The 24,857-nt window shown below is 51.0% G+C and overlaps 1 protein-coding gene across 6 annotated transcripts in view; it reads left to right on the top strand.

The window, feature by feature from the left end:
• PMS1 (PMS1 homolog 1, mismatch repair system component) overlaps window positions 1-24,857 on the top strand; it is an 851,578-nt gene that overhangs the window by 362,961 nt on the left and 463,760 nt on the right. For all 6 annotated transcript variants that reach the window (XR_013608658.1, XM_078680380.1, XM_078680384.1 and 3 more), the window contains one exon: window positions 9,997-10,140. Coding sequence is in view for 5 of the 6 variants with exons in the window: in XM_078680380.1 (XP_078536506.1) it covers window positions 9,997-10,140 (144 nt within the window). In the remaining variant the exon portion in view is untranslated. The remainder of the gene's footprint in view (window positions 1-9,996; window positions 10,141-24,857) is intronic.

Genomic DNA, 24,857 nt, shown 5'->3' with positions numbered 1-24,857 from the left:
CCTCTGTTGGGATACCCGATGTAAAACGTCTGTAGAAATGCAAAGTGTGCCTTTAGTTTATGCCACGTGGGAAGTCCCACTACCTCCCTCTGTCACGCTCTTCACCTCACCCTGCGTGTGTCAGCCTGGGCTGAGACAGCCTCCTGGCACACACAGCCCCACCCGAGCCCTTCACAGGTCTTTAGAAAGACCATTTGTATGTTAATGAGGCCTTACTGTACTTAACCTCTTCTTAGGCCCCTGCAGCTCCACTATCATTGGAATCACCCGGCGGCCGACCCCCACAGAGCAGCAGAGTCTCTTAGACTCGCGCTGCAGCAACCAGCAGTGTTTGAAGACACGATTTCCTTTTTTTTTTTAAATACAACACGGGTACGATGTCTGGAAGGTCCGCGGGCGGCCAGGGAAGGCTTGCCGGGCCGCCCGCGGGCCGTACTATGAGTACCAGTGCTCTAGAGGGACGAATTTAGAAAAGTAGAAAAGTAGTGTCAGTCAGTCAGGCACTTTGGTTATTAGAAAGCTGGTGAAAGCTACACTTGTAGAATACTCTCCTGGGCACAGTGTGCACCTCTGTTTACTAACAGTCAGGAAGCATAATTGTATTGTATTTAATACTAGCTTACCCATCGCGCGTTGCTGCGATCTCCGAAGAAAGGAAATTCAAGGAAACTCGTTATGATAACATTCAATTTACATTGTGTCATTTTTATTGAAACATATTCATTTTAATATGGAAAACATTTCAAAGTGTTGTTTTAATTCTATTTATTTATTAGAGTGCTTGTGGATACACGATTTTTTGTTTTTCCGTCTGGTGCGTACATCAGTTTTCGAAAGATTATGAGGGCCCTGGGGGGCCGATACCTAAAAAATGTTTATGCCAGAAACCTACGCGGGAGTGTACTCAACAACTTCCCAAAGTTTCCTGGCGATCGGATGAATGGTGTTTTAATTCTATTTATTTATTCGAGTGCTTGTGGATACATGTTTTTTTGTTTTTCCGTCTTGTGCGTACATCACATTTTTATGCCAGAAACCTTCGCGGGAGTGTACTCAACAACTTCCCAAAGTTTCCTGGCGATCGGATGAATTGTGTTTTAATTCTATTTATTTATTCGAGTGCTTATGGATACACGATTTTTGTTTTTCCGTCTTGTGCGTGTATCAGTATTCGAAAGATTATGAGGGCCCTGGGGGGCCGATATTTAAAAAATGTTTTATGGCAGAAACCTTCGTGGGAGTGTACTCAACAACTTCCCAAAGTTTCATGGCGATCGATTAATGGTGTTTTAATTCTATTTATTTATTCGAGTACTTGTGGATACACAAATTGTTGTTTTTCTGTCTGGTGCATATGTCAGTATTCGAAAGATTATGAGGGGGCCTGGGGGGCCGATATTTAAACAAAATGTATGACTGAAACCTTTGCGGGAGTGTACTCAACAACTTCCTAAAGTTTCATGGCGATCGGATGAATGGTGTTGTAATTCTATTTATTTATTCGAGTGCTTGTGGATACATGGTTTGTTGTTTTTCCGTCTGGTGCGTACATCAGTATTCGAAAGATTATGAGGGTCCTGGGGTGCCTATATTTTAAAAAAAATGTCAGAAACCTTTGCAGGAGTGTACTCAACAACTTCCCAAAGTTTCATGGCGATCGGATGAATGGTGTAGTAATGCATAAAGGAGAGACAGACAGACATACTTTCGTTTTTACATATATAGATTGGGCCTCACTGCTACCATTTAGACCAGGGGTACTCGTAGTACGGCCCGCGGACCGCCAGCGGCCGGCAAGCCTTCCTTGGCGGCCCGCAGACCTTGCAGATATCGTACCTGCATTTAAAAATACGAATTAAATAGTGTTAGCAAACACCGCTGCAGCAGTGCTGGACTCAGACTCTGCTCTATTTCGGCCAGGGGAGCAGTGATTGTCAGAGTAGAGATGCAGGGCACTAAGAGGTGAATACAACAAAGCCTCTGCTCTGTGGGGGCCGGGGGAGCAGTGATTGTCAGAGTAGAGATGCGGGGCGCTAAGAGGTGAATACAACAAAGCCTCTTCTCTGTGGGAGCATTGATTGTCAGAGTAGCAGAGTAGAGATGCGGGGCACTAAGAGGTGATTACAACAAAGCCTGAATAACATATAAATGGTCTTTTAAAGACCTGGGTGTGCGCGCTGGGGAAGCTGTCTCAGCCCGGGCTGAAGAGAGACACACACAGACACAGACACACACACACACACACACACACACACACAGACAGACAGACAGACAGACAGACACACAAACACACACAGACAGACACACACTGACACACAGACAGACACACAGACAGACACACACACACAAAACACACGGAGGGAGGGTGACCGAGGGAGGGAGAGGAAGGGAGACAGAGAGAGAAAGAGAGAGGGAGGGAGAGGGAGGGAGACAGAGGGAGGGAGGGAGAAAGGGAGACGGAGGGAGACGGAGGGAGGGAGACGGAGGGAGGGAGACGGAGGGAGGGAGACGGAGGGAGGGAGACGGAGGGAGGGAGACGGAGGGAGGGAGACGGAGGGAGGGAGACGGAGGGAGGGAGACGGAGGGAGGGAGACAGAGAGAGGGAGACGGAGAGAGGGAGACGGAGAGAGGGAGACAGAGAGAGGGAGACAGAGAGAGGGAGACAGAGAGAGGGAGACAGAGAGAGGGAGACAGAGAGAGGGAGACAGAGGGAGGGAGACAGAGGGAGGGAGACAGAGGGAGGGAGACAGAGGGAGGGAGACAGAGGGAGGGAGACAGAGGGAGGGAGACAGAGGGAGGGAGACAGAGGGAGGGAGACAGAGGGAGGGAGACAGAGGAAGGCAGACAGACTGAAACAGAGAGAGGGAGACAGAGGGAGGGAGACGGAGGGAGGGAGACAGAGGGAGGGAGGGAGACAGAGGGAGGGAGGGAGACAGAGGGAGGGAGGGAAACAGAGGGAGGGAAACAGAGGGAGGGAAACAGAGGGAGGGAGACAGAGGGAGGGAGACAGAGGGAGGGAGACAGAGGGAGGGAGACAGAGGGAGGGAGACAGAGGGAGGGAGACAGAGGGAGGGAGACAGAGGGAGGGAGACAGAGGGAGGGAGACGGAGGGATCGAGACGGAGGGAGGCAGACAGACTGAAACAGAGGTAGGGAGACAGAGGGACGGAGACGGGGGAGGGAGACAGAGGGAGGGAGACAGAGGGAGGGAGGGAAACAGAGGAAGGGCGGGAAACAGAGGGAGGCAGACTGAAATAGAGAGAGGGAGACAGAGAGAGGGAGGGCGAGGGAGGGAGACAGGGGGAGGGAGTGAAACAGAGGGAGGGAGGGAGGGAAACTGAGGGAGGGAGGGAAACAGAGGGAGGGAGGGACGGAGAGGGAGGGAGACAGAGGGAAGGAGACAGAGGGAAGGAGACAGAGGGTGGGAACCAGAGGGTGGGAGACAGAGGGAGTGAGACAGAGAGGGAAGGAGACAGAGAGGGAGGGAGACAGAGAGGGAGGGAGACAGAGAGGGAGGGAGACAGAGAGGGACGGAGACAGAGAGGGACGGAGACAGAGGGGGACGGAGACAGAGGGGGACGGAGACAGAGGGGGACGGAGACGGAGGGGGACGGAGACGGAGGGGGACGGAGACGGAGGGGGACGGAGACGGAGGGGGACGGAGACGGAGGGGGACGGAGACGGAGAGGGGACGGAGAGGGACGGGAGACGGACGGAGACGGACGGAGACGGAGAGGGACGGAGAGGGACGGAGAGGGACGGAGACAGAGAGGGACGGAGACAGAGAGGGACGGAGACAGAGAGGGACGGAGACAGAGAGGGACGGAGACAGAGAGGGACGGAGACAGAGAGGGACGGAGACAGAGAGGGACGGAGACAGAGAGGGACGGAGACAGAGAGGGACGGAGTCAGAGAGGGACGGAGACAGAGAGGGACGTAGACAGAGGGACGTAGACAGAGGGAGGGAGACAGAGGGGGGCGGAGACAGAGAGGGACGGAGACAGAGAGGGACGGAGACAGAGAGGGACGGAGACAGAGAGGGACGGAGACAGAGCGGGACGGTGACAGAGGAGAATGACAGAGGGAGGGAGACGGAGGGAGGGAGACAGAGGGACACAGACAGAGGGAGACGGCCAGAGGGAGACGGCCAGAGGGAGACGGCCAGAGGGAGACGGCCAGAGGGAGACGGCCAGAGGGAGACGGCCAGAGGGAGACGGGCAGAGGGAGACGGGCAGAGGGAGACGGGCAGAGGGAGACGGACAGAGGGAGACGGACAGAGGGAGACGGACAGAGGGAGACGGACAGAGGGAGACGGACAGAGGGAGACGGACAGAGAGTGACAGGCAGAGGGAGACAGGCAGAGGGAGACAGACCGAGGAAGACAGAGAGGGACGAAGACAGAGAGGGACGAAGACAGAGAGGGACGAAGACAGAGAGGGAGGGAGACAGAGAGGGAGGGAGACAGAGAGAGAGGAAGATGACAGAGACAGAGGGAGGGAGATGGAGGGAGGCAGACAGAGGGACACAGACAGAGGGACCCAGACAGAGGGAGACAGACAGAGGGAAATAGGCAGAGGGAGACGGGCAGAGGGAGACGGGCAGAGGGAGACGGGCAGAGGGAGACGGGCAGAGGGAGACGGGCAGAGGGAGACGGGCAGAGGGAGACGGGCAGAGGGAGACGGGCAGAGGGAGACAGACCGAGGAAGACAGAGAGGGACGAAGACAGAGAGGGAGGGAGACAGAGAGAGGGAGACAGAGAGGGAGGAAGATGACAGAGACAGAGGGAGGGAGATGGAGGGAGGCAGACAGAGGGACACAGACAGAGGGACCCAGACAGAGGGAGACAGACAGAGGGAAATAGGCAGAGGGAGACCGGCAGAGGGAGACCGGCAGAGGGAGACGGGCAGAGGGAGACGGGCAGAGGGAGACGGGCAGAGGGAGACGGGCAGAGGGAGACGGGCAGAGGGAGACGGGCAGAGGGAGACAGAGAGGGACGGAGACAGAGAGGGGCGGAGACAGAGGGGGACGGAGACAGAGGGGGACGGAGACAGAGGGGGACGGAGACAGAGGGGGACGGAGACAGAGGGGGACGGAGACAGAGGGGGACGGAGACAGAGGGGGACGGAGACAGAGGGGGACGGAGACAGAGGGGGACGGAGACAGAGGGGGACGGAGACAGAGAGGGACGGAGACAGAGAGGGGGAGACAGAGAGGGAGGAAGATGACAGAGACAGAGGGAGGGAGATGGAGGGAGGCAGACAGAGGGACCCAGACAGAGGGACCCAGACAGAGGGAGACAGACAGAGGGAAACGGGCAGAGGGAAACGGGCAGAGGGAGACGGGCAGAGGGAGACGGGCAGAGGGAGACGGGCAGAGGGAGACGGGCAGAGGGAGACGGGCAGAGGGAGACAGAGAGGGACGGAGACAGAGAGGGACGGAGACAGAGAGGGAGGAGGATGACAGAGGGAGGGAGACAGAGGGAGGGAGGGAGAGGGAGACAGAGGGAGGGAGACAGAGGGAGGGAAACAGAGGGAGGGAGACAGAGAGGGAGGGAGACAGAGAGGGAGGGAGACAGAGAGGGAGGGAGACAGAGAGGGAAGGAGACAGAGAGGGACGGAGACAGAGAGGGACGGAGACAGAGAGGGACGGAGACAGAGAGGGACGGAGACAGAGAGGGACGGAGACAGGCAGAGGGAGACAGGCAGAGGGAGACAGGCAGAGGGAGGAGGGCGACAGAGGGAGGTGAGAGACAGAGGGAGAGAGACAGAGGGAGGAGGACGACAGAGGGAGAGAGACAGAGGCAGGGAGGGGGAGAGAGAGAGAGAGAGGGGGAGGGGGAGAGAGAGAGAGAGAGAGAGAAAGAGGTGTGTATGTTGGGTCTGGTGACTCAGACAGAGAGGGACGGAGACAGAGAGGGACGGAGACAGAGAGGGACGGAGACAGAGAGGGACGGAGACAGAGAGGGACGGAGACAGAGAGGGACGGAGACAGAGAGGGACGGAGACAGAGAGGGACGGAGACAGAGAGGGAGGAGAATGACAGAGGGAGGGAGACGGAGGGAGGAAGACAGAGGGACACAGACAGAGGGAGACAGGCAGAGGGAGACGGGCAGAGGGAGACGGGCAGAGGGAGACGGGCAGAGGGAGACGGGCAGAGGGAGACGGGCAGAGGGAGACAGGCAGAGGGAGACAGGCAGAGGGAGACAGGCAGAGGGCGACAGAGGGAGGAGGGCGACAGAGGGAGGAGGGCGACAGAGGGAGGAGAGAGACAGACAGAGAGAGGGAGGCAGAGAGAGGGATACAGAGAGGGAGGAGGATGACAGAGGGAGGGAGGGAGACAGGGACACAGACAGAGGGACACAGACAGAGGGAGACAGGCAGAAGGAGACAGGCAGAAGGAGACAGGCAGAGGGAGACGGGCAGAGGGCGGCGGGCGACAGAGGGAGGTGAGAGACAGAGGGAGAGAGACAGAGGGAGGGAGGGAGGGAGACAGAGAGGGAGGGAGAGAGAGAGGGGGAGAGAGAGAGAGAGAGAGAGAAAGAGAGAAAGAGGTGTGTATGTTGGGTCTGGTGACTCAGTGTACGAAGGCGTCTGCTGCAGGGACCTGTGTTCAACCTTATGGTCTCAATTTATTTTTTTTGCTTCTGCCCAGCCCCTCCCCTCTAACCCCACCCCCACTGGTGCGGCCCCCGGCCACAAACCACACTATAAATTTGGCCTCCGAGAGAAAGTTTGTGAGTATCCATGACTTAGACCCTTGAACAGCTGTGCTGCCTTTTTAGTTTCACTGGTAATTTAACAGCAGAATTTTTGTTTATCGATTGAGAGGCCTTTTTGTGTTTTTGTAATATTTTAATTCTGTGGTGTGTACTGTTGGCACAGTATATCCCACAGGGCCTCACCAAACATGATGGTAATGGAAACATACAAAATATGTCTTGTAGTAGTCAGTCCTGGTCAGGCTATTCATTCCACTGGGTATTTCTCCATGGCCCTGCTATCTGAGGGGAGGTGCCAGAATAGAATAATCTGCCTTTGTGGAGTCTGTGATGACTGTACAGCAAAGACAGCAGTTAATAGTAGGGGGAGTGAGTGTCACCGAGATATTTTATCTAACTTCCTGAGCCAGTATCCCGCCCTCGAAGTAAAGTTACAGCGCCTGAGCTGAGCTCTGCTTTGCAGTCAGTGTCTGCAGTCTGCACAAAGTTGAGTTCAACATCATTGAGTCTGGCTCAGGCGCCAGGCTGGGGCCTCTCTCACATCCTAGTGCCCTTCCATTTCTGGTGCTTTGTAGCAGTTTTAGGATATTCTTAGCGTTTCTCGTTGTTCAAATGGGTGTAATTTCTGATATTTATAGGCTTCCCTCGTCTTCATTGCCAGAGTTTGCTCCTGACAGAGTGTCACTCATAGTCGTTGAATATCACTCATAATTAGACTGAAATTATGAAATGTCACACATAAGCAATCTGAAACCTTGGCAGCTATGGAACAGTGCTAACAGGTGTGGTTAGCCTCCTTTACGCAACCTTCATAATCGCTTGAAAGCTTTTGCTCAAATTTCACCTAAACTTTCTATTGAGTTTGTACTAGAAATGGCAAATTCATTCCACCCTTTGATCTGAGGTCTCACCTAATTAAAATGGCACATCAAGGACATTTAGGCATAACTGCTTCGTGCAAGGTCTTGATAGAGCACTACTGGTGGCCTGCTATGAATGCTCAGGTTTCCTCCTTTATTGGTTTATGCCCTTAATGTGTCATTTCGGATGAGCACTGGAAGACATCTAATGAGCCTTTAAATCCTGTTTCCTTACCTGATGGACCTTGGATTAAGGTGGTACTGTATTTTGCCGGTCCATTCAACCTTCTTCCATCTTGTAATAGGTTTCTCATTGTCCTCATCGACTATTTTTCCAAATGGAATTATTTCTCATTTGTTGAATCTGCTAATACACAGTCTGTTTTACATTTTTACAACACATTTTTTCTCAAATTAGTCACTGACAGCGGCACACACTTTACTTCATCTCTTATGAACACATTTGTTTTGGAACCTGACATTAAACATCTTCAGGTTGCTCTTTACAGTCCATCTTGAAATGGACTTGTTGAAAGGGCCAACCGTTTTTATAAAAGATGGCATTCAATCTGCCCTTGCTTCAGGAGTTGATGTTATTATTTTTCTCAGAGCCAGATCAATGCATATCATTCTATTCCTCACTCTACAACTGTTTTTTCTCCATTTAAGTTGTTGAGGGACAGAAAATGCAGATCTAAAATCTTAATTGCACGGCTAGATTATCAAACTGAGTCCAATTCATATGATGCACTTTTGTTAAGGAAAAATGTTTTATTGAAACAAAAACAACAAAAAGCACATTTAACTCTTCCAAGCATATTTCCGAAAAGACATTTTTGGTTGGTTCATGGGTCCTTATCAAGAAACCTGTCAGAGTCTCAAAGGGGAATCTATTTATTCATCTCATGAATTTGAGCGTGTCGGCAAAGGGTCTATCCTTTTACAAGGGAGAGGTTGGTGGAATAAAAACATGTTGGTTCCGATTTCCAACATTCAGAAGGATATTTATTCAGATCAGATGCTTCTGCTATTGATGTTACTCCATTTGTGGATGACTCTATTTGAATCCAAGCATACTAATTCATGTTCCAAAGAAATGTCTCCGGGTTCGCATGTTTTAGTTGATGTCAATATGCCATCATCTCTTGATGCCAATGCTTCACATTCTTTACCTGTTGAACATGTTACCCCTGCTTCCCTGGTTTCTGCATCTCAGACTGCACTGTCTCCTTGCTTGATTAATTCTGTTGTCAGAACCTTCTATTTCCAAAAGAGCTTCTAAGTTACCTTCTCGTTTTCATGATTATGATTTGTCTTAATTTGTTTTGTTTTTTATAAGGGGGAAGGTGATGTAGTATCGTGCATACTCTTTATTTACTATTGTTCAAGTTGCTTTGCTGAAATGCTTTACTGTAATGCTTTAGTATTTCTTTTCTTGTTATTGTACATTTTATATTTGTTCCACATTCCATTGCTAGTTGCTAGGAGAAAGATCAAACTCTCTGGGCTTTCGCCTGAGCAACTGGCGTTGGCTGTGGGTCCTTGCTCTGAATACTACTTTTTCTGAAATAAATACTTTTTGAGGCAACGATCACTGTTTCCTGGCTCCAGTTTTTCTACCCCAATACCAAACCTATGTAAAGGGGCCAAGTCCAGTTTAGCCCAGTAAAAGTAATCAAGGCCCCCTACAGATGCAAAGAAATTCTACTTCTGTGCGCATTCAAGTAGCAACCAATTGACGTGAGATGCTAATCTAAACTAGCCTCCAGTCTGACGTTGTAAAATATCGGACTGTGAAGCTGACCTTCTCTGGCGGCCAACGCCCTACATAGAGAAACTGCAGCACTCAAAAATCGAACAACACTTCTGAATCACTCGTTTTCCGACGGAACACTCAGAATCTGAACCTTGTCCTTTAACTAATCTGTGAAGAAGGGATTGAAAGTTCTATAATCCTATCGTTCTTTAGCACTTTGAATAGTTGCCACTAGAGCTAGATGTCTCAGGACAGACCCAGTTAAAGAGATTCTCTCTCTCTCTCTCTCTCTCTCTTTCTCTCTCTCTCTCTCTCTCTCTCTCTCTCTCATGTAAATATAATGACTTAAAAAACTCTTTCTTTACTTGGTTCCTTCAAGCTGCCTCAGAGCTACATGTGATTGCCGTGGTTTAATTACTCTGTGAACGCTGTTTTTCTGAAATGGGTTGTTACCAGTGTTCTCTGTCACCTTTTTTTTAGTCCAGTTCATGGTATAAAAATGTATTAAAAATAAACTAGTAAATAGAAATATATATTTTTAATTGCTTCCAGTGTGAGCGTAAAGGTGAGTGTTGGAGCTACTTGAGCTGGAAGGCATTGACTATTGTGTGGTTTTCTTTTGTAAATGTATCTTTTAACTTTTTTTTGTCTGCTTACCTGCAGCTGGTTCGGCAGTACTACAACTTGAATTTCAAAAAGGAATCAGCCCGTTCATATCCTGTTTTTTTCATCAGCATTATCTTACCTGCTTCTACTGTTGATGTCAACCTAACACCTGACAAAACTCAAGTTATGATTCAGAATAAGGTAACATACCTTTTAATCAAGTCATTATATGTGATACAAAGAATGCTGAGCAAAGCAGAGTTTCACTAATGATGGCGGCCAATAGCACACAATTATAAAACCAATTTTTATTCAATCTTTCTTACTTTGTACATAAGTGAAGGAAGAGCTCCTGTGAGGTATAATTTGAGAGAACAACATTTGTTTTCTCTTTTTATTTTCTATTTACAAACTGGCTACATAATGAAATGCAGGAGGAGGATTTCTTTTCAAATGGCAGAGTGTAGACCCAAGATGCTTCAATCAGACATGGTTTTGTTATTTTATTCCTGTGCCTGTCATTGTCCCCCTTCCAGCATGCCTATTTCTTTATCTATTTATTTATACAGCGCAGTGTTTTCCGATGGGCATCTTGGCCCTAGGAACAATAGACCCAAAAGCAGCAGAAAGGATAAAGGCGGAAGGTGTGGTGTGTTTGAATCAAGGATAAACCTCATGTCTAATCAAGCATTTTTATAGCCTGTCGGTCTCGTCTATGGGACCTTATAAGTGTTTAGCAATGCAGCAGATTATCTTGGGTGCTCCAACATCTACTGTTCTTTAACATGGAAGCTTTGACACTAATAGGCATATGATAGAACTGTATTGAGAAGTACTTATTTACAGTGTTATTTTTGTATAACTGGTAGTCTGAACTTTCAGGGAGGCCGGCATGCAGATTAGTGTACACACAAAAAACCTAAGATGACAGAAACTGCAGAGCTCTAAAAGGTGTACACTGTAATGCTTTCACTCACTTCAACCTATGTCTTGGTGCAATGGACAGACAACAGGTTGTTAAAAATGGGTGTCTCTAGTTAGCAGGTTGTTACCATGTCCAAGTAGGGATCCTTCTTCCTAGTCAGGATAAGAGAGATACACTTCTAAAATAATCCCTGCTCACCCCCTTGGTAGCTTGGCAAAGGCAGTTTGGCTTATCCCAGAGGCAGTATGTGAAGCATTTGCACGTAACCAACAGTAACACAGTGAAAACACTACAAAAGGTCACCACAGCATTGCGGATCGAACTCCTCGAGGTTGAAGTCAGGAGCGCTGGTGTCTGCCGGCATCAGGCTTGCGCTGTGCAGTGCTGTAGTGCGGCGTGCGGTGCCCGTAGGAGGCGGATCGGTGACGGTCATCCAGTGGTGTTGGTGAGACCAGGGTTGCGGTGCGAAGCGCTGCAGTGCTCATTGCGGTGCTGGAAGGTCATGGTGCAAGCAGCAGCGTCATCGTTGCTGAAACGCTGTCGTTTTACTGACAAACTACAGTCGATGTTGGCAGTAGTTGAAGGCTGCAGTTTGGGTTTAGGGCTGTACGTCGTGTAACTTACGAGTGAACGACAGTGCAAGCAGCAGTTTCGATGGCGGCGTGGAGCAGCGGTGGTGGGATACCTGGGCGGCGACGTGAAGTGAGGCGGTGCGAAGTGCGGTGCCCATAGATCTCGGTCCAACTTGGTGGTGGCATGAGTTCAGTGTTGTGGTGCCAAGTGAGGTGGTGCCTTCAGGACACAGAGCCTGCAGCAGCGTCGTTGATTGTGTCAGGTTGCTTTTTCTTCTGTTGCAGCACAAAAAACACAGTTCCCTTTGCTGGTAGCAGATAAACTTGAAGTTTTTGCTGTTCCCGAGACTTCTTGAACAGGGGGCAAGCTCTACCTCATGCCCTTGGAGAAACTCAAACAAAGAAGTTGCAGAAGGTTCAGTCCAGTCCTTTCTATGCCCAAGATAGAAGCAGCTACTGCAGGCCAACACAGCAAAGCACACAGCAAAGTGGTAGTTACTCCTCACAGCTTATCCAGCTGATCTTCTTGGAAGGTTTCTAAGTCCAAAGGAGTTCTAAAGTTCTGGGGTCTGGGCCCCAATATTTATACCACATTTCCCTTTGTTCTCCTGTGTCAAGAGTCTCTGTGCTTAGCCCAAACCAGTTCTGTTCTCTCTAGTTCAGCTTCCTGGCAGGAGGTGGAGGCAGCATTGTGTAAGGCAGACCAGGCCTATCAGTTGCAAGGAAATCTCCTCCACCTACTCTAAATGCAGCCCAGCACTATTCAGCCCAGCCCTGACTTATCCAGGAAAGGCAGGATACACCTCAAGCCCCCCTCGCGCTCACCTCCCAGTGGCTGTCTATGGTGAATATACATCCCCAGCCCCTGTCACTCCAAAGCCAGACAGTCAAATCACAACTCAGCAGAGGAACACAGGGTGGTTAAGCAGGAAAATGCCTACGTTCTAAAAGTGGCATTTTGAAACACTGGATTTAAAAACCATCTTTACTTAAAGATGTGTTATTAAATTCTGATTTCAGAGAGCCCAAACTCCATTTCCCTTTCTTGTCCCAATGGGAATGTATCCTTGTAAGATGTTACACAGTACCCCCCATTTTATCCTATGGGTCATATAGCCTTTCAATAGTGAAAAACGAAATACATTATATTTCACTATCAGGACATGTCACACACACCAGTACATGTCCTACCTTTCACATACACTGTACCCTGCCCATTGGGGGCACCTTGGGCCTACCTGAGGGTGCTGCTTACATGTAAGAAAAGGGAAGGTTTGGGGCCTGGCAAGTGGGTGCACTTGCCAGGTTGACATGGCAATCACAACTGTGCGTAGACACTTCAGTGGTATGTCTGAGAACCCTATGAAGGGCAGCTTGTGTGGGTGGCGCAACCAGTACTGCAGGCCCACTAGCAGCATTTGATTTATAGGCCCTGGGCACACAGTGCACTGTACTAGGGGCTTAAAGGTAAGTCAAATGAGCCAAACATGGAAACACCAATCCATAACCACTACCCTAGCAAAAATGGAGTCAAAACCAGGAGGTCAGAAAGCAAAAAGACTGGGGAAATACACCAAAAGATACCTTAGCTGACACGTGTCCCATCCAGATGAAAGTAGGGAGAACTTCCCGACCACCTGGGAGTTCTCTTCACTAAGGCAGAAGTACTTGAACAGACCATCAGTGTTGAAGGGTTCTGTGCCAAGGCGGTTTTTCATCATAAAGTCCATTCCCTGTAGGGAGATGTACCACCTCAACAATTTTGGGTTCTCGACCCTCATTGGCACCAAGTCTCTAAGGGACCAGTAGTCTGTCTGAACGTGGAAGTGAGCCCCAAACAGGTAGGGTCTTAGCTTCTTCAGTGCCCAGACCACAGCAGAAGCTTTTTGCTCTATGGCACTCCACCTCTGTTCCCTGGGGAGTAGTCTACTGCTAAGGAAGACTACAGGCTGGTCTAGGCACTCTTCGTTCCATTGTGATAGCACCACTCCTACAGCATGCTCGGAAGCGTCCGTCTACGCTACGAATTCCTTAGAGAAGTGTCTTGAGCATGGCTGCCATGCGCATGGCTGCCTTCAGGGCATCAAAAGTTGTCTGGCAGGCATCAGTCCAGATCACTTTCTTGGGCTGCTTCCTGGAAGTCAGCTCAGTCAAGGGGGAACAATGGTGCCATAGCCCTTGACATATCTCCTATAATATCCTCAAAGGGTTCCTGAGAGTCTGCAAATTCACCAGGTAGGTGACTCTAGCACCTCAAGAGGCTTAGTCTACTTGTACTGCAGAGCACAACGCTCGACTGGGGCCATAACCCACACTTTCTGGCCAGGCTGAAACTCTACCACAGTGGTAGTCTGGTCACACTAGCATTTCGTTTCCTCCTGGCTGGTTTCTAGGTTCGCCTGAACGAGTTTCCTGAAGTGGGAAGTTTGGTAGCCGATGACCAGCATGTAGATAAATACATCCTGGGGAGTTTTCCTGGGAGCTGTCTCACAGCCATCCTTGACCAAACTGAGAGGTCCTCTCATAGAGTGCCCCTACAGAAGTTCAAAGGGACTGAGCACTAAGCACTTCTGTTGTACTTCCCTGTAGTCAAAGAGAAGGCATGGTAGGAGGACGCCCCACTTACACCTTTTGGGTTCTTTTTAGACCCTTGATAATTCCTTTTCGGGTTTGGTTGGATCTTAATACCAACCCATTACCTTGGGAATTGTGAAGTTGTAGGTTACACCTCACACAGGAATGTCATAGTCCTATATGAAATTGGTACAAAGGTCAGATACCAACTCTCTAGGGGACTCCACGCGGAAAGAACCCCATTAATGCCTGGCCTACCAATAGCGCTGTCGTCCTGAGAGGCATAGCCTCTGAATACTGGGTGGCATGGTCAACCAAGACCAGGATATACCTGTTGCCCATGGCTGTCTTGGGGTCCAGTGGCCCCACAGTGTCTATCTCTACCCTTTCAAAACGGGTGCCAGCAACCGGAAAAGGGTATAGAGGAGCCTTACACTTCCTCCCACTCTTACTACTTGCCGGGCAAGTTTGGCGAGACCTGCAATGAGCATCAGACTGCCTGCGCATTTGAGGCCAAAAGAAATGGGTGACAATCCTGTCAAAGGTCTTGTCCTGCCCCAAATGTCCTGCCAAAGGCACGTCGTGAGCCAGACCCAGGAGGAAGGTCCTGAAGTTCTGGGATACCACCAGCACATGGGCTGACTCGGGCTCAGCAACCGTAGGCACACTGTGTAGGAGATCATTTTCCAAGTAGATTCAGTGTGATTCAGTCTGATCACCAGCTGCCTGACTTGCAGCTTGCTGCCGCAAACCCTAAAGAGAAGGGCATTCCTTCTGCTGCCTGCAGAATTCTTCCCTGGTGGGACCTCCTTATTGCTATCAATGCGCCAGCTCCGCTGAGCCCCCAAGTTTGGCCACTTGCTCCATGGTAGGTTCCGTTCCATCCGCCTCAAGGTCAGCTTCCTCCCGGACCATCGAAACGTCTTGGGCGGGTTTCCGGTGCCTCCTGCCCTTTCTCTTGGCAGGCGCTGGGCCACTGTTTCAGGCTCCTGGTCCTTCTGATCACCCTTAATGGCTGCCATGGACCGAGTGGTCACACATCCGAACTCTGGCAACCCAAGCATGACCAAGTGAGACCTGAGCTCATCATCCTTACACAAGGACTGCTCCAGATCGTTACCTAGCAGACAATCTACAGGCATGATAGGGCTCACAACTACCCTCAGGTACCTGAGACTCCCCATTCAAAGGGAGCCTGCGCCACCTTACACTGGCGCTCTCAGTTGTCCACAGCAACTACTTGGTGGAATGCCTCAGGTACTTCTTTCTACCCAGAAACCAGGTAACACCGGACTGAGATCACACTGGCTCCAATATCTCTGAGAGCCCCTACCCTTCTCCCATTGATGGTCACACGGGCACTGTACTTCTTAGTGTTTGCAGGCACCTGTTTCCTGGGACCATCTCGCTGACCTTAGTGAGATAAGGGTAATTTCTACTGGATCCCTACCCTCCTCTGGGTAACCCTCCTCCCCAAGCACTACACTAGCCAACGCCTTGGACTGCCCACTGGTGGGTGGCTGTGCCTTTTCAGGGCACTTGGGACCCTCTTTCAAGAGACCCACCTGCTTACAGGCATAGCACTTGCGGGGACCGGTACCTGCAGGTTTCCCTGACTAGACCCCTGGTTTCTTATCTCCTGGGGGATGGGAAACTTTTCCCTGGGTACTAGTTTGGGGCCCTTTAGAGTAAATCTGTGATTAACTCTTGCCCCCCCACTATTCTGCTGGTGACCCTGCCCACCTTTGGCGGAGTCTCCCCATACACCTTCTTTTAGACCCTGGTACTCATCCAGCGGCCTGCCTCCATCGCAGGCTTCCTGGGGTCAGTCAGCTTACTTTCAGTCAAGTGCTGGCACAGCTCTGCAAAACATAAACTAGACAAGTGCTCCCACGCAATCAAATTGTAGAGCCCCTGAAAATCTTTTGGGCTTTTATGCTCAGACGTGAGTCCCTGGCTCACTTTGCCACTGGATTCAAGCAAGCCGGCCTGAAGACAGCTAAAATGCCAGAAACCGGTCCTCGGAAGCTCAAGTCCGGTCAAGGGAAGGCATGGCTTGGCAGTTCGGGCTGGACTGTTCCCATGAGGCACAGGGTCAGACTGATTTGCATATGGCCATGTCTGAACTGGGGTGGCAGAGTGGACTAAAGAACGGTGATGGATTAAACCCAACACTGTTGACTGGGTATGAGTGTTTGATTGGTTCAGATGCTCCGTCCATCACCACCCCCTTTTGTACCACTTTGTTCGCCATAATTTGGCAGGGTATGCTCAGACATGAGTCCCTTGCTCACTTTGCCACTGGATTCAAGCAAGCCGGGCTGAAGACGGCTGAAATGCCAGAAACCGGTCCTCGGAAGCTTGTTTCCAGTCCAAGGAAGGCATGGCTTGGCAGTTCGGGCTGGACTCTTCCCATGTGGCACATGGTCAGACTGATTTGCATATGGCAATGTCTGAACTGGGGTGGCAGAGTGGGCTAAAGAACGGTGATGGATTAAACCCAGATCTGTTGACTGGGTGTGAGAGTTTGATTGGTTCAGATGCTCCGTCCATCACCACCCCCTTTTGTACCACTTTGTTCGCCATAAGTTGGCAGGGTATGCTCAGACGTGAGTCCCTTGCTCACTTTGCCACTGGATTCAAGCAAGCCGGGCTGAAGACGGCTGAAATGCCAGAAACCGGTCCTCAGAAGCTTGTTTACAGGGAAGGCATGGCTTGGCAGTTCGGGCTGGACTGTTCCCATGAGGCACAGGGTCAGACTGATTTGGCATATGGCCATGTCTGAACTGGGGTGGCAGAGTGGGCTAAAGAACGGTGATGGATTAAACCCAGATCTGTTGACTGCTAGTGTGTGTTTGATTGGTTCAGATGCTCTGTCCATCACCACCCCCTTTTGTACTACTTTCTAAAAGATGTGTTATTACATTTCTGATTTCAGAGAGCCAAACTCCATTTCCCTTTCTTGTCCCAATGGGAAGTTATACTTGTAAGATGAACTGGGGTGGTGAAGTGAGCTAAAGAACGATGATGGATGCAACTTAGATCTGTGATTGGGGGTGAGTGTCTGAAAAGTTTCAGCGCTCCGTCCATTCTCTCCTTGTGTTTGCTTTGTACACCCTAAGTTGGCAGTCTATGCCCAGATGTGGATCCCATGCTCACTTTGCCACTGGATTCAAGCTAGCCTGGCTGATGAGGGCTGCTAGCCCGAAACCGGTCCCAGGATGCTTGTTTCCGGTCCAGGGAAGACATGGCTTGGCAGTTCAGGCTGGACTGTTCCCATGAGGTACCGGGTCAAGACTGATTTGCATATAGCTGTGTCTGAACTGGGGTGGCAAAGTGAGCTAAAGAATGATGATGGATTCACTTTGCCACTGTATTCAAGCTAGCCTGGCTGATGACGGCAACCCAGATATGTTACTTTCTAAAAGTGGCATTGTCAAACACATAAAGAGACAGTTAGTTATAGATTCCTTGCCTTAGACTTTCCCCCAGGTGTCAGACTAGATCTGGAGAGTTTTTGTTAGCAGTAGCCCTGCGCGTCGTTACGTGGCGTCAGTCAACTCCGCATCCGCCCTCTTGGTCGCCGGGAGTACATTGCGGTGTCTACTTAGATGCCACCCCTGCGTGCTGTCGTCAGTTCTTTCTTTTTCCCCTTGCAGCCTAGCGCAGATCCAGAGAGAGCTACGCCTTTAGTCACTTTTTGGCTACATTTTTTTTGACATTTTCTCGACTTCTTTTCGAGTCTTCGACTCCTGGTGTGCGAGGTATGTCACATCCTCGGACCATCTTCAAGCCTTGCAGGGCCTGTGACAGGCTGATGTTGGTGACGGACCCGCACCTCGTGTGCCTTTGGTGTCTGGAGTGCGACCACGACCTGAAATCATGCCCCGACTGCCGTGGCATGAATATTAGTCTTTGCAGGAGCATTTAGAAAAGCTCTAGGCGGCCCGGTGGTCAGCCTTGTGTCTCACCCGGTCTCATTTGAGGGGAAGATCACGGAGCCCTAATATTCCGTCCCATTCCAAGTCTTCAAAGTTCTCAGATAAGTTGAAGCACAAGAAGAAGGTGAAGAAGCAACTGCACACTTCGCCTTTCCTGTGTCGGTCGGCAGACGCGAAGCGGGATCCGGAGCATCGTCGCTCTAAGGCACTGTCTCTGGCGCATGATTCAGGAACAACTCGGCGCCTCATCCCAGTTTCAGTGAGCCGGGGTGTCCCCTGCCCAACTTTGTATGTTTTATGAAGCCCTCCACCATCTCTTTGGGCAGCCTGCCCTGCCGGTGCGCCTTCGGGCCTGGATCTGAATCGACGCCAGTCGATCTTACTCAGCCTTCCCAAGCGCCGATCCAGGCGATGAAACCCCTGGTGTCGTCTGTGCCCCCGGCCGACCCAGTCCCCATTCTCGAGACGGACCCGTAGCCGGACCAACGGTGGCTGAAATAGAACCCGACGCCGGAGGGTACTTTTGTCCCCTTGTTTATCCATGGTGTTCTCTATCGCCTATAAGATGGTGATAAGGAATGGGAGGAGTCATTAGACCCTTTAGCAGACCAGCTTGAAAAGACAGACTGGAGAGAGGACATGGGTTATGCCTGTGGACTTGGGAGGCTTTCATCTCCTCCGTGGCTACGGAGGAGAGAGCGTCCTATGCTTTGCTGGTGCAAAGGGCAGTCGAGGCCTTGGACCTAGAGCTTTCTTAAGTGGCGGTCAGGACTTATCTCTCGACAGAGATGCTTCAGCCTGCAGCAACCTCCTCTGAACTCCTCCTGCCCTTTAACAAAGTACTCACTGACGTACTTTGGGGCACCTGGTCCAAGCCTGGCACGGTGGCTCCTGTAGAAAGGACAATTGCCTGCCGCCAGCGCTGAGCGACCCAGTTTTCCTCACCCAACACCCTTCCCCGAGGATGGTCCAAGTCTCTTCTTCCAAGGGCGCATTCCCTTCTGCTCCCCCAGACAGGAAGCTGGATCATCTTGGAAAGGTCATGTTCTCTTCCTCCAGCTTGGCACTGTGGTCCATGAATAGTGTGTTCCTCTTAGGCCATTACTCCCATACAGTCTGGGATACAGTTGCGCAAGTGCTGCATCAGTGCCTGGAGGAGGCCCCGGCCGTTCTTTCCCAAGCGGTGGCAGATGGGAGAGATGCAGCTAACTTAACAATTCAATGTGGACTAGATACCACCAAGTCACTGAACAGAACGATTGCCACATCAATAGCCCTTCGGCACTACGCCTAGTTTAGGACGTCTGGCTTTTTCGGGGGATGTCTAGTCAACCTTGCTGAATATGCCCTTCAATGGACGTCTCCTTTTTGGTGACAAGGTAGACTTGGAGCTAGAGCTCTTCAAGAGTTCTTGAGCTACGGCCAGATCCTTGGTCCTCGCTGCGTTTTCCCATCCACCGCAGTCTGCCTTTCGTGGCTATGGAAGGGGCACCCCACAACGTCCGACCCAGTCTAGCCACCGGTTCACACAAGCTGCCCAGCCTATGCGTGGCCCCGGATGTGGGATCCAGCGACCTTACTGGTCTGGGAGCCAGCGGGTAGGCCAGTCCACCCCCCCTTCAGCAACCTGCTCCCCCAGACAGGTAATCTAAGAAGCTGGATCATCTTGGAAATCTCATGTTCTCTTCCTCCAGCTTGGCACTGCGGTCCATGAATACTGCGTGCCTCTTAGGCCGTTACTCCCAAACAGTCTGGGATATGGTTGCGCAAGTGCTGCCTCAGTGCCCGGAGGAGGCCCGGGCCGTTCTTTCCCAAGCGGTGGCAGATGGGAGAGACGCAGCTAACTTAACGATTCGATGTGGACTAGATACAACCAACTCACTGAACAGAACGATTGCCACGTCGAGAGCTCTTCGGCGCTATGCCTGGTTGAGGACGTCTTGGCTTTTTCGGGGTATGTCCAGTCAACCTTGCAGAACATGCCCTTCAATGGCCGTCTCCTTTTTGGAGACAAGGTAGACTCGGCGCTGGAGCGCTTCAAGAAGTCTTGAGCTACAGCCAGATCATTGGTCCTTGCTGCGTCTTCCCATCCACCGCAGTCTGCCTTTTGTGGTTATGGAAGGGGCACCCGACAACGTCCGGCCCAGTCTAGCCACCGGTTCACGCAATCCGCCTGGCCTGGCACAGAAGGCATTCCTTCCCTCCCTCAAGGGGAACAACACTGCCATGTGATACTGCAAAAACAGGGTGGGGTGGGGTCGTGGACCCTATGTCAAGAGGCTCTTCACCTTTGGACATGGCTGGAACATCAGTACATGACCCTGGTGGTTCAACACCTGGCAGGTTCTCTAAAGACCAGAGCGGACGAACTCAGAAGTCGGTGCCTGGTGGATAACAAATACCATCCTCACTCAGAGGTGGTGCAAGGTCTCTTTCAGAGGTGGGGAGATCCTTAGTTAGATATGTTCGCCACCGAAGAGAATGCACAATGTCAGAAATTTTGCACGTTGGAGTTTCCAAGGCGGCACTCGTTGGGCGACACCTTTCGTCACAAGTGGAATTGCGGCCTCCTGTACGCCTTTCCGTCTGTACCACTTCTGCCCAGAGTGCTGAAGAAGATGTAGCACAACCGGGACCAAGCCATTCTTGTGGCTCCAGACTGGGTACAAGAGTCTGGTACCCTGAGCTTTTGAGCATGGCCATCGATCCTCTGATCAGACTGGAGGATCTTCTGCTGTAGCAGCAGGTGATGGTCCTCCAGCTTCACCTGTCCAGCCTCGACCTCCTTGCATGGAGATTGAGCGGCGACAGCTGACAGCTTTCGACCTTCCTCCTGAAGTCTGTAATGTTATCTTGGCAGTCAGGTGTCCCACCACCAAAACGGTATACGCCTGTAGATGGAGCAAATTTGTGGCATGGTGCAGAGCAAAGGCTGCCTCTCTTTCAGAGGTTCTGCTCTTCCTTCTTTCTTTGGCCCAGCAGCGCTCTGCTCTGGGCACTCTTAAGGGCAATCTTTCGGCAATTTTGGCCTGTCTTCGCCTTCCTGATCAACCCTTCCCCCGCGAGTGGAATTGCGTCCTCCTGTACGCCTTTCCGCCTGTACCACTTCTGCCCCAAGTGCTGAAGAAGATCAAGTGCAACCTGGCCCAAATCATTCTTGTGGCTCTGCACTGGCACGAAGAGTCTGGTACTCCGAGCATGGCTATTGATCCTCCGATCAGAGTGCCCCTTCGGGAGGATCTTCTACCACGGTCCTCCACCCGAACCTGTCCAGCCTCCAACTCCTTGCGTGTCCAGGCGTCCCTCCACTAAGATGGTATACGCTTGTTGATGGAATACGTTTGTGGCATGGTGCACAGAAAAGGCTGTGGATCCACTTTCTGCCCCTCTTTCAGGGGTTCTTTTATTAATCTTTTCTTTGGACCAGCAGGGCTCTGCTTTGGGCACTCTAAAAGGCTATCTTGCAACCATTTCGACTTTCCTTCAGCTACCAGATCAGCCCTCTTTATTCAACTCCCCTATTGTTAATAGATTCTTTAAGGGTATTATTCATCACTTTCCTCCTTCTCCTTTTGTAATGCCCCAGTGGAACTTTAACCTTGTGCTCACTTTGAACAACAACATATTTGTCCCCTTTGTCTCCTTGCTTTGAAGACTGCTTTCTTGCTTGCCATCACCTCTGCTCACAGGGTGAGTGAGCTGCAGGCTTTATCTTCTAAACCTCTGTCATCCGGACAAAGTAGTCCTCTGTACTAGGCCCTCCTTTCTGCCCAAAGTGGTTACTTCCTTCTACATAGGTCAGACCATCTCATTGCCCACCTTCTTCCCGCCTCCGCACCTTTCCAAATAGGAGGAGAGAATCCACCGTCTGGACCCAAAGCGTGTGCTGTCTTTCTACCTTGACCGCATAAAAGACTCCCGGGTGGACGATCAAATCTTCGTGGGTTATGTGGCCGCTAGGAAAGGTCGGGCAGTGCTGAAAGTACCACCTCTCGATGGGTTGTCCTATGCATTAAGATCTGCTATTCTTTGGCTAAATAGGAACCTCCAGTGGGACTGCACACTTACTCTACCAGTGCAATGGCAGCCACTACTTCTTTGGGACATGGAGTTCCCTTACTTGAGATCTGTCAGGCGGCCACTTTGGCATCCTTGCACAAGTTCACCAAGCATTACTGCCTGGACAGCCAAATTCAGATAGACCGCTTTTTCAGCCGTTCTGTTCTCCTGGACTTCCTGGTGTGAACTTAGTTTGCAGACCCACCTCCGTGGTTGGCATTGCTGGGGTATCTATTCTAAGGTAAGGAATCTATAACTACAGTCTATTTCAGATGTACAAGTTACTTACCTTTGGTAACGATGTATCTGTAAGAGACCTATGTAGTTATAGATTCCTTACCACCCCACCCATTCTTCCCGTTCTGCGAACTGACTTCCAGGGATAGGGACTCCCTTCTAGGGCCCTAGTGTTGTGCACCAGTGGTCAGGGTATTGCATGGCTCTGCTCTTCTGGCATGGAAAGTCGTGTCAGAACTGACGTCAGCGCGCAGGGGCGGCGTCTAAGTACACACCACAATGTCATCCCGACGACAATCAATCAATCAGTACATTTATAAAGCGCGCTACCTACCCGTGAGGGTCTCAAGGCGCTGGGGGCGGGGGGGCCGCTACTGGTCGAAGAGCCAGGTTTTGAGGAGTCTTCTGAAGGCCAGCAGGTCTGATGTAGGCTGGTGGGGAGAGTGTTCCAAGTCTTGGCGGCGAGGTGGGAGAAAGTTCTGCCGCCGGCTGTGGTTTTCCGGATACGAGGAACTGTTGCGAGGGCGAGGTTGGCTGAGCGGAGGTTACGGGTGGGGGTGTGGAAGCTGAGGCGGTTGTTGAGGTATGTAGGTCTGGTGTGGTGTAGGGCTTTGTGTGCGTGGATTAGGAGTTTGAAGGTGATCCTCTTGTTGACGGGGAGCCAGTGCAGGCCTCTCAGGTGGGGTTGTGATGTGGCTGCGTCGGGGGACGTCGAGGATCAGTCGTGCCAAGGCGTTCTGGATTCGTTGGAGTCGTCTAAGGAGCTTGGTTGTTGTTCCTGAGTAGAGGGCGTTCCCGTAGTCGAGTCTGCTGGTGATGAGGGCGTAGGTGACGGTTTTCCTTGTGTCGGTAGGGATCCAGTCAGTCAGTCAAACAAGCTTTATTCGACATAGTCATAAAAGCATTACAGATAAAAAAGTATTATATAAATATAGAATTAGAATTTACACAAAACATTAAAACAAGAAATTCATTACAGTAATAATTAAAAATCATCAGGTTAAGATACATCAAGTATTCAGGTATAAAGTGCATTTTCAAAAACCTATCCCTTTAGATTTTTGTTTCTAATAATCCAGGCCCATCCTAAAAATTTCGCCGCAGCTATATATATTACAGGGCTTGGGTTTGTACAGATGATTCTAGTAGCCACAGTTCCACTCCGAGTGCCTAACAATTTAGCCATAGGTCTCAGCCAAACTCTGCGCGGGGCAGAGTAAGCCGGACAGACGAGGAGTAAGTGGCTAACTGTTTCTTTAGGATCTAGGCAAGATGGACAAGAGCTACTTCCACCATTAGACCATCTGGATGTGAAGGATCTGACCGGTATACTGCCGATTCTCAGTTGAAAATAAAGTTTCCTATCCAGTGGCTTCGTTATGTCGTCCCAGAATGTCTCAAAACGAGTGTCATCCTTGAACTCCATAAACACCCCTGTTAGTGAAAGTGGGGGAATGGTCCTAAAATTTTTTGAAGATATCATCTCCCAGTACAAACCCTTGATGACCTTTTTCGAGGGAAATGTAGCATTGGCTGGGTCCTCCCATGCTAATTCCAGAGAGCCATTTTATCTGGTGAAAGACATCACTTTGATAACGTCCAGAAGTCCCGTGGCGAATATTTTCAGCACCGGCGTTACCCATAATCGCCTCCAATACAATACAGGACGGAGATTTGCAATAATCTCAATTGGTTTCATGCCTAGGTCCTGCAAAACCGGGCCCATGGGGGTACTGTGTGGGAGCATGGCAAGATTTCGTAGGAACCTATTTTCAGAGGCAGTTAACTTGTTTAGGTTCCCGTGTCCCCACATCTCAACCCCATAAAGTGCTGCACTCACGGCCTTTGCATTATAGACCGTAACTGCAGGTGCCATTGGTTTTGTCAGGGACCTGGCATGTTCGCGGGTCAATGCCCCTGCGATTTGCCTATGCTTAAGTGTGGCTATATCAACCTGTTCATTCCATCGTAGGTCATCCTGGATGGTAACACCTAGATATGAAAACGATTTTACTTGCTCCAGGGGTAAGTTATTCATCATCACCTTTCCTCTGAATAACTTATGTTGGTTAAAAGACATAAATTTGGGGGCGTGGCCGAGACAGCGATGTGAGCTGACGTGTCTCGAGCGAGCTCCGTCGCCCCGCTGCACTATTAAGCCTGTTTCAGCGTAGTTTCGGGGGTCATCTACTCCTGAGGACCCCCGGTGCACTGCCGACCCTGCTGGCGATCCTTCCTGGCGGCGAACCGCGGCTGCGAGACCTCACGCGGTCGCAGCACACAGCTCCGGGGTCCCCGAGCTCGGCCGCTGGCCGCCATCTTGCCGCAGGGTCCGCTGCCGAGACACCTGGACTGGCTCTCGAGGAGGGGACCGGCACTGCGACCTGGGTGAGGCTCCGGAGCGCTCCTGATCCCGCCTGCGGCTCCGATCCACCAGCGGAACCAGCCTGTCACCAGCTGCGACGCGCTGAAGCTGCCGGAGCCGGGCTGCCACCGGCGGGGCACACAGCAGCGGCCTGGACGCCGCATCTACGAGAGCCCGCGGCTTTGGCGGGAACAGCAGGCCCAGACCGGAGAAGTCACCGGAGGCCCCCTGCTCATGAGCCCTGA

This window comes from Lissotriton helveticus, chromosome 3_1 (genome assembly GCF_964261635.1).
Source record: "Lissotriton helveticus chromosome 3_1, aLisHel1.1, whole genome shotgun sequence".
Taxonomy (NCBI): domain Eukaryota; kingdom Metazoa; phylum Chordata; class Amphibia; order Caudata; family Salamandridae; genus Lissotriton; species Lissotriton helveticus.
This window is presented reverse-complemented; position numbering and strand designations above follow the sequence as displayed.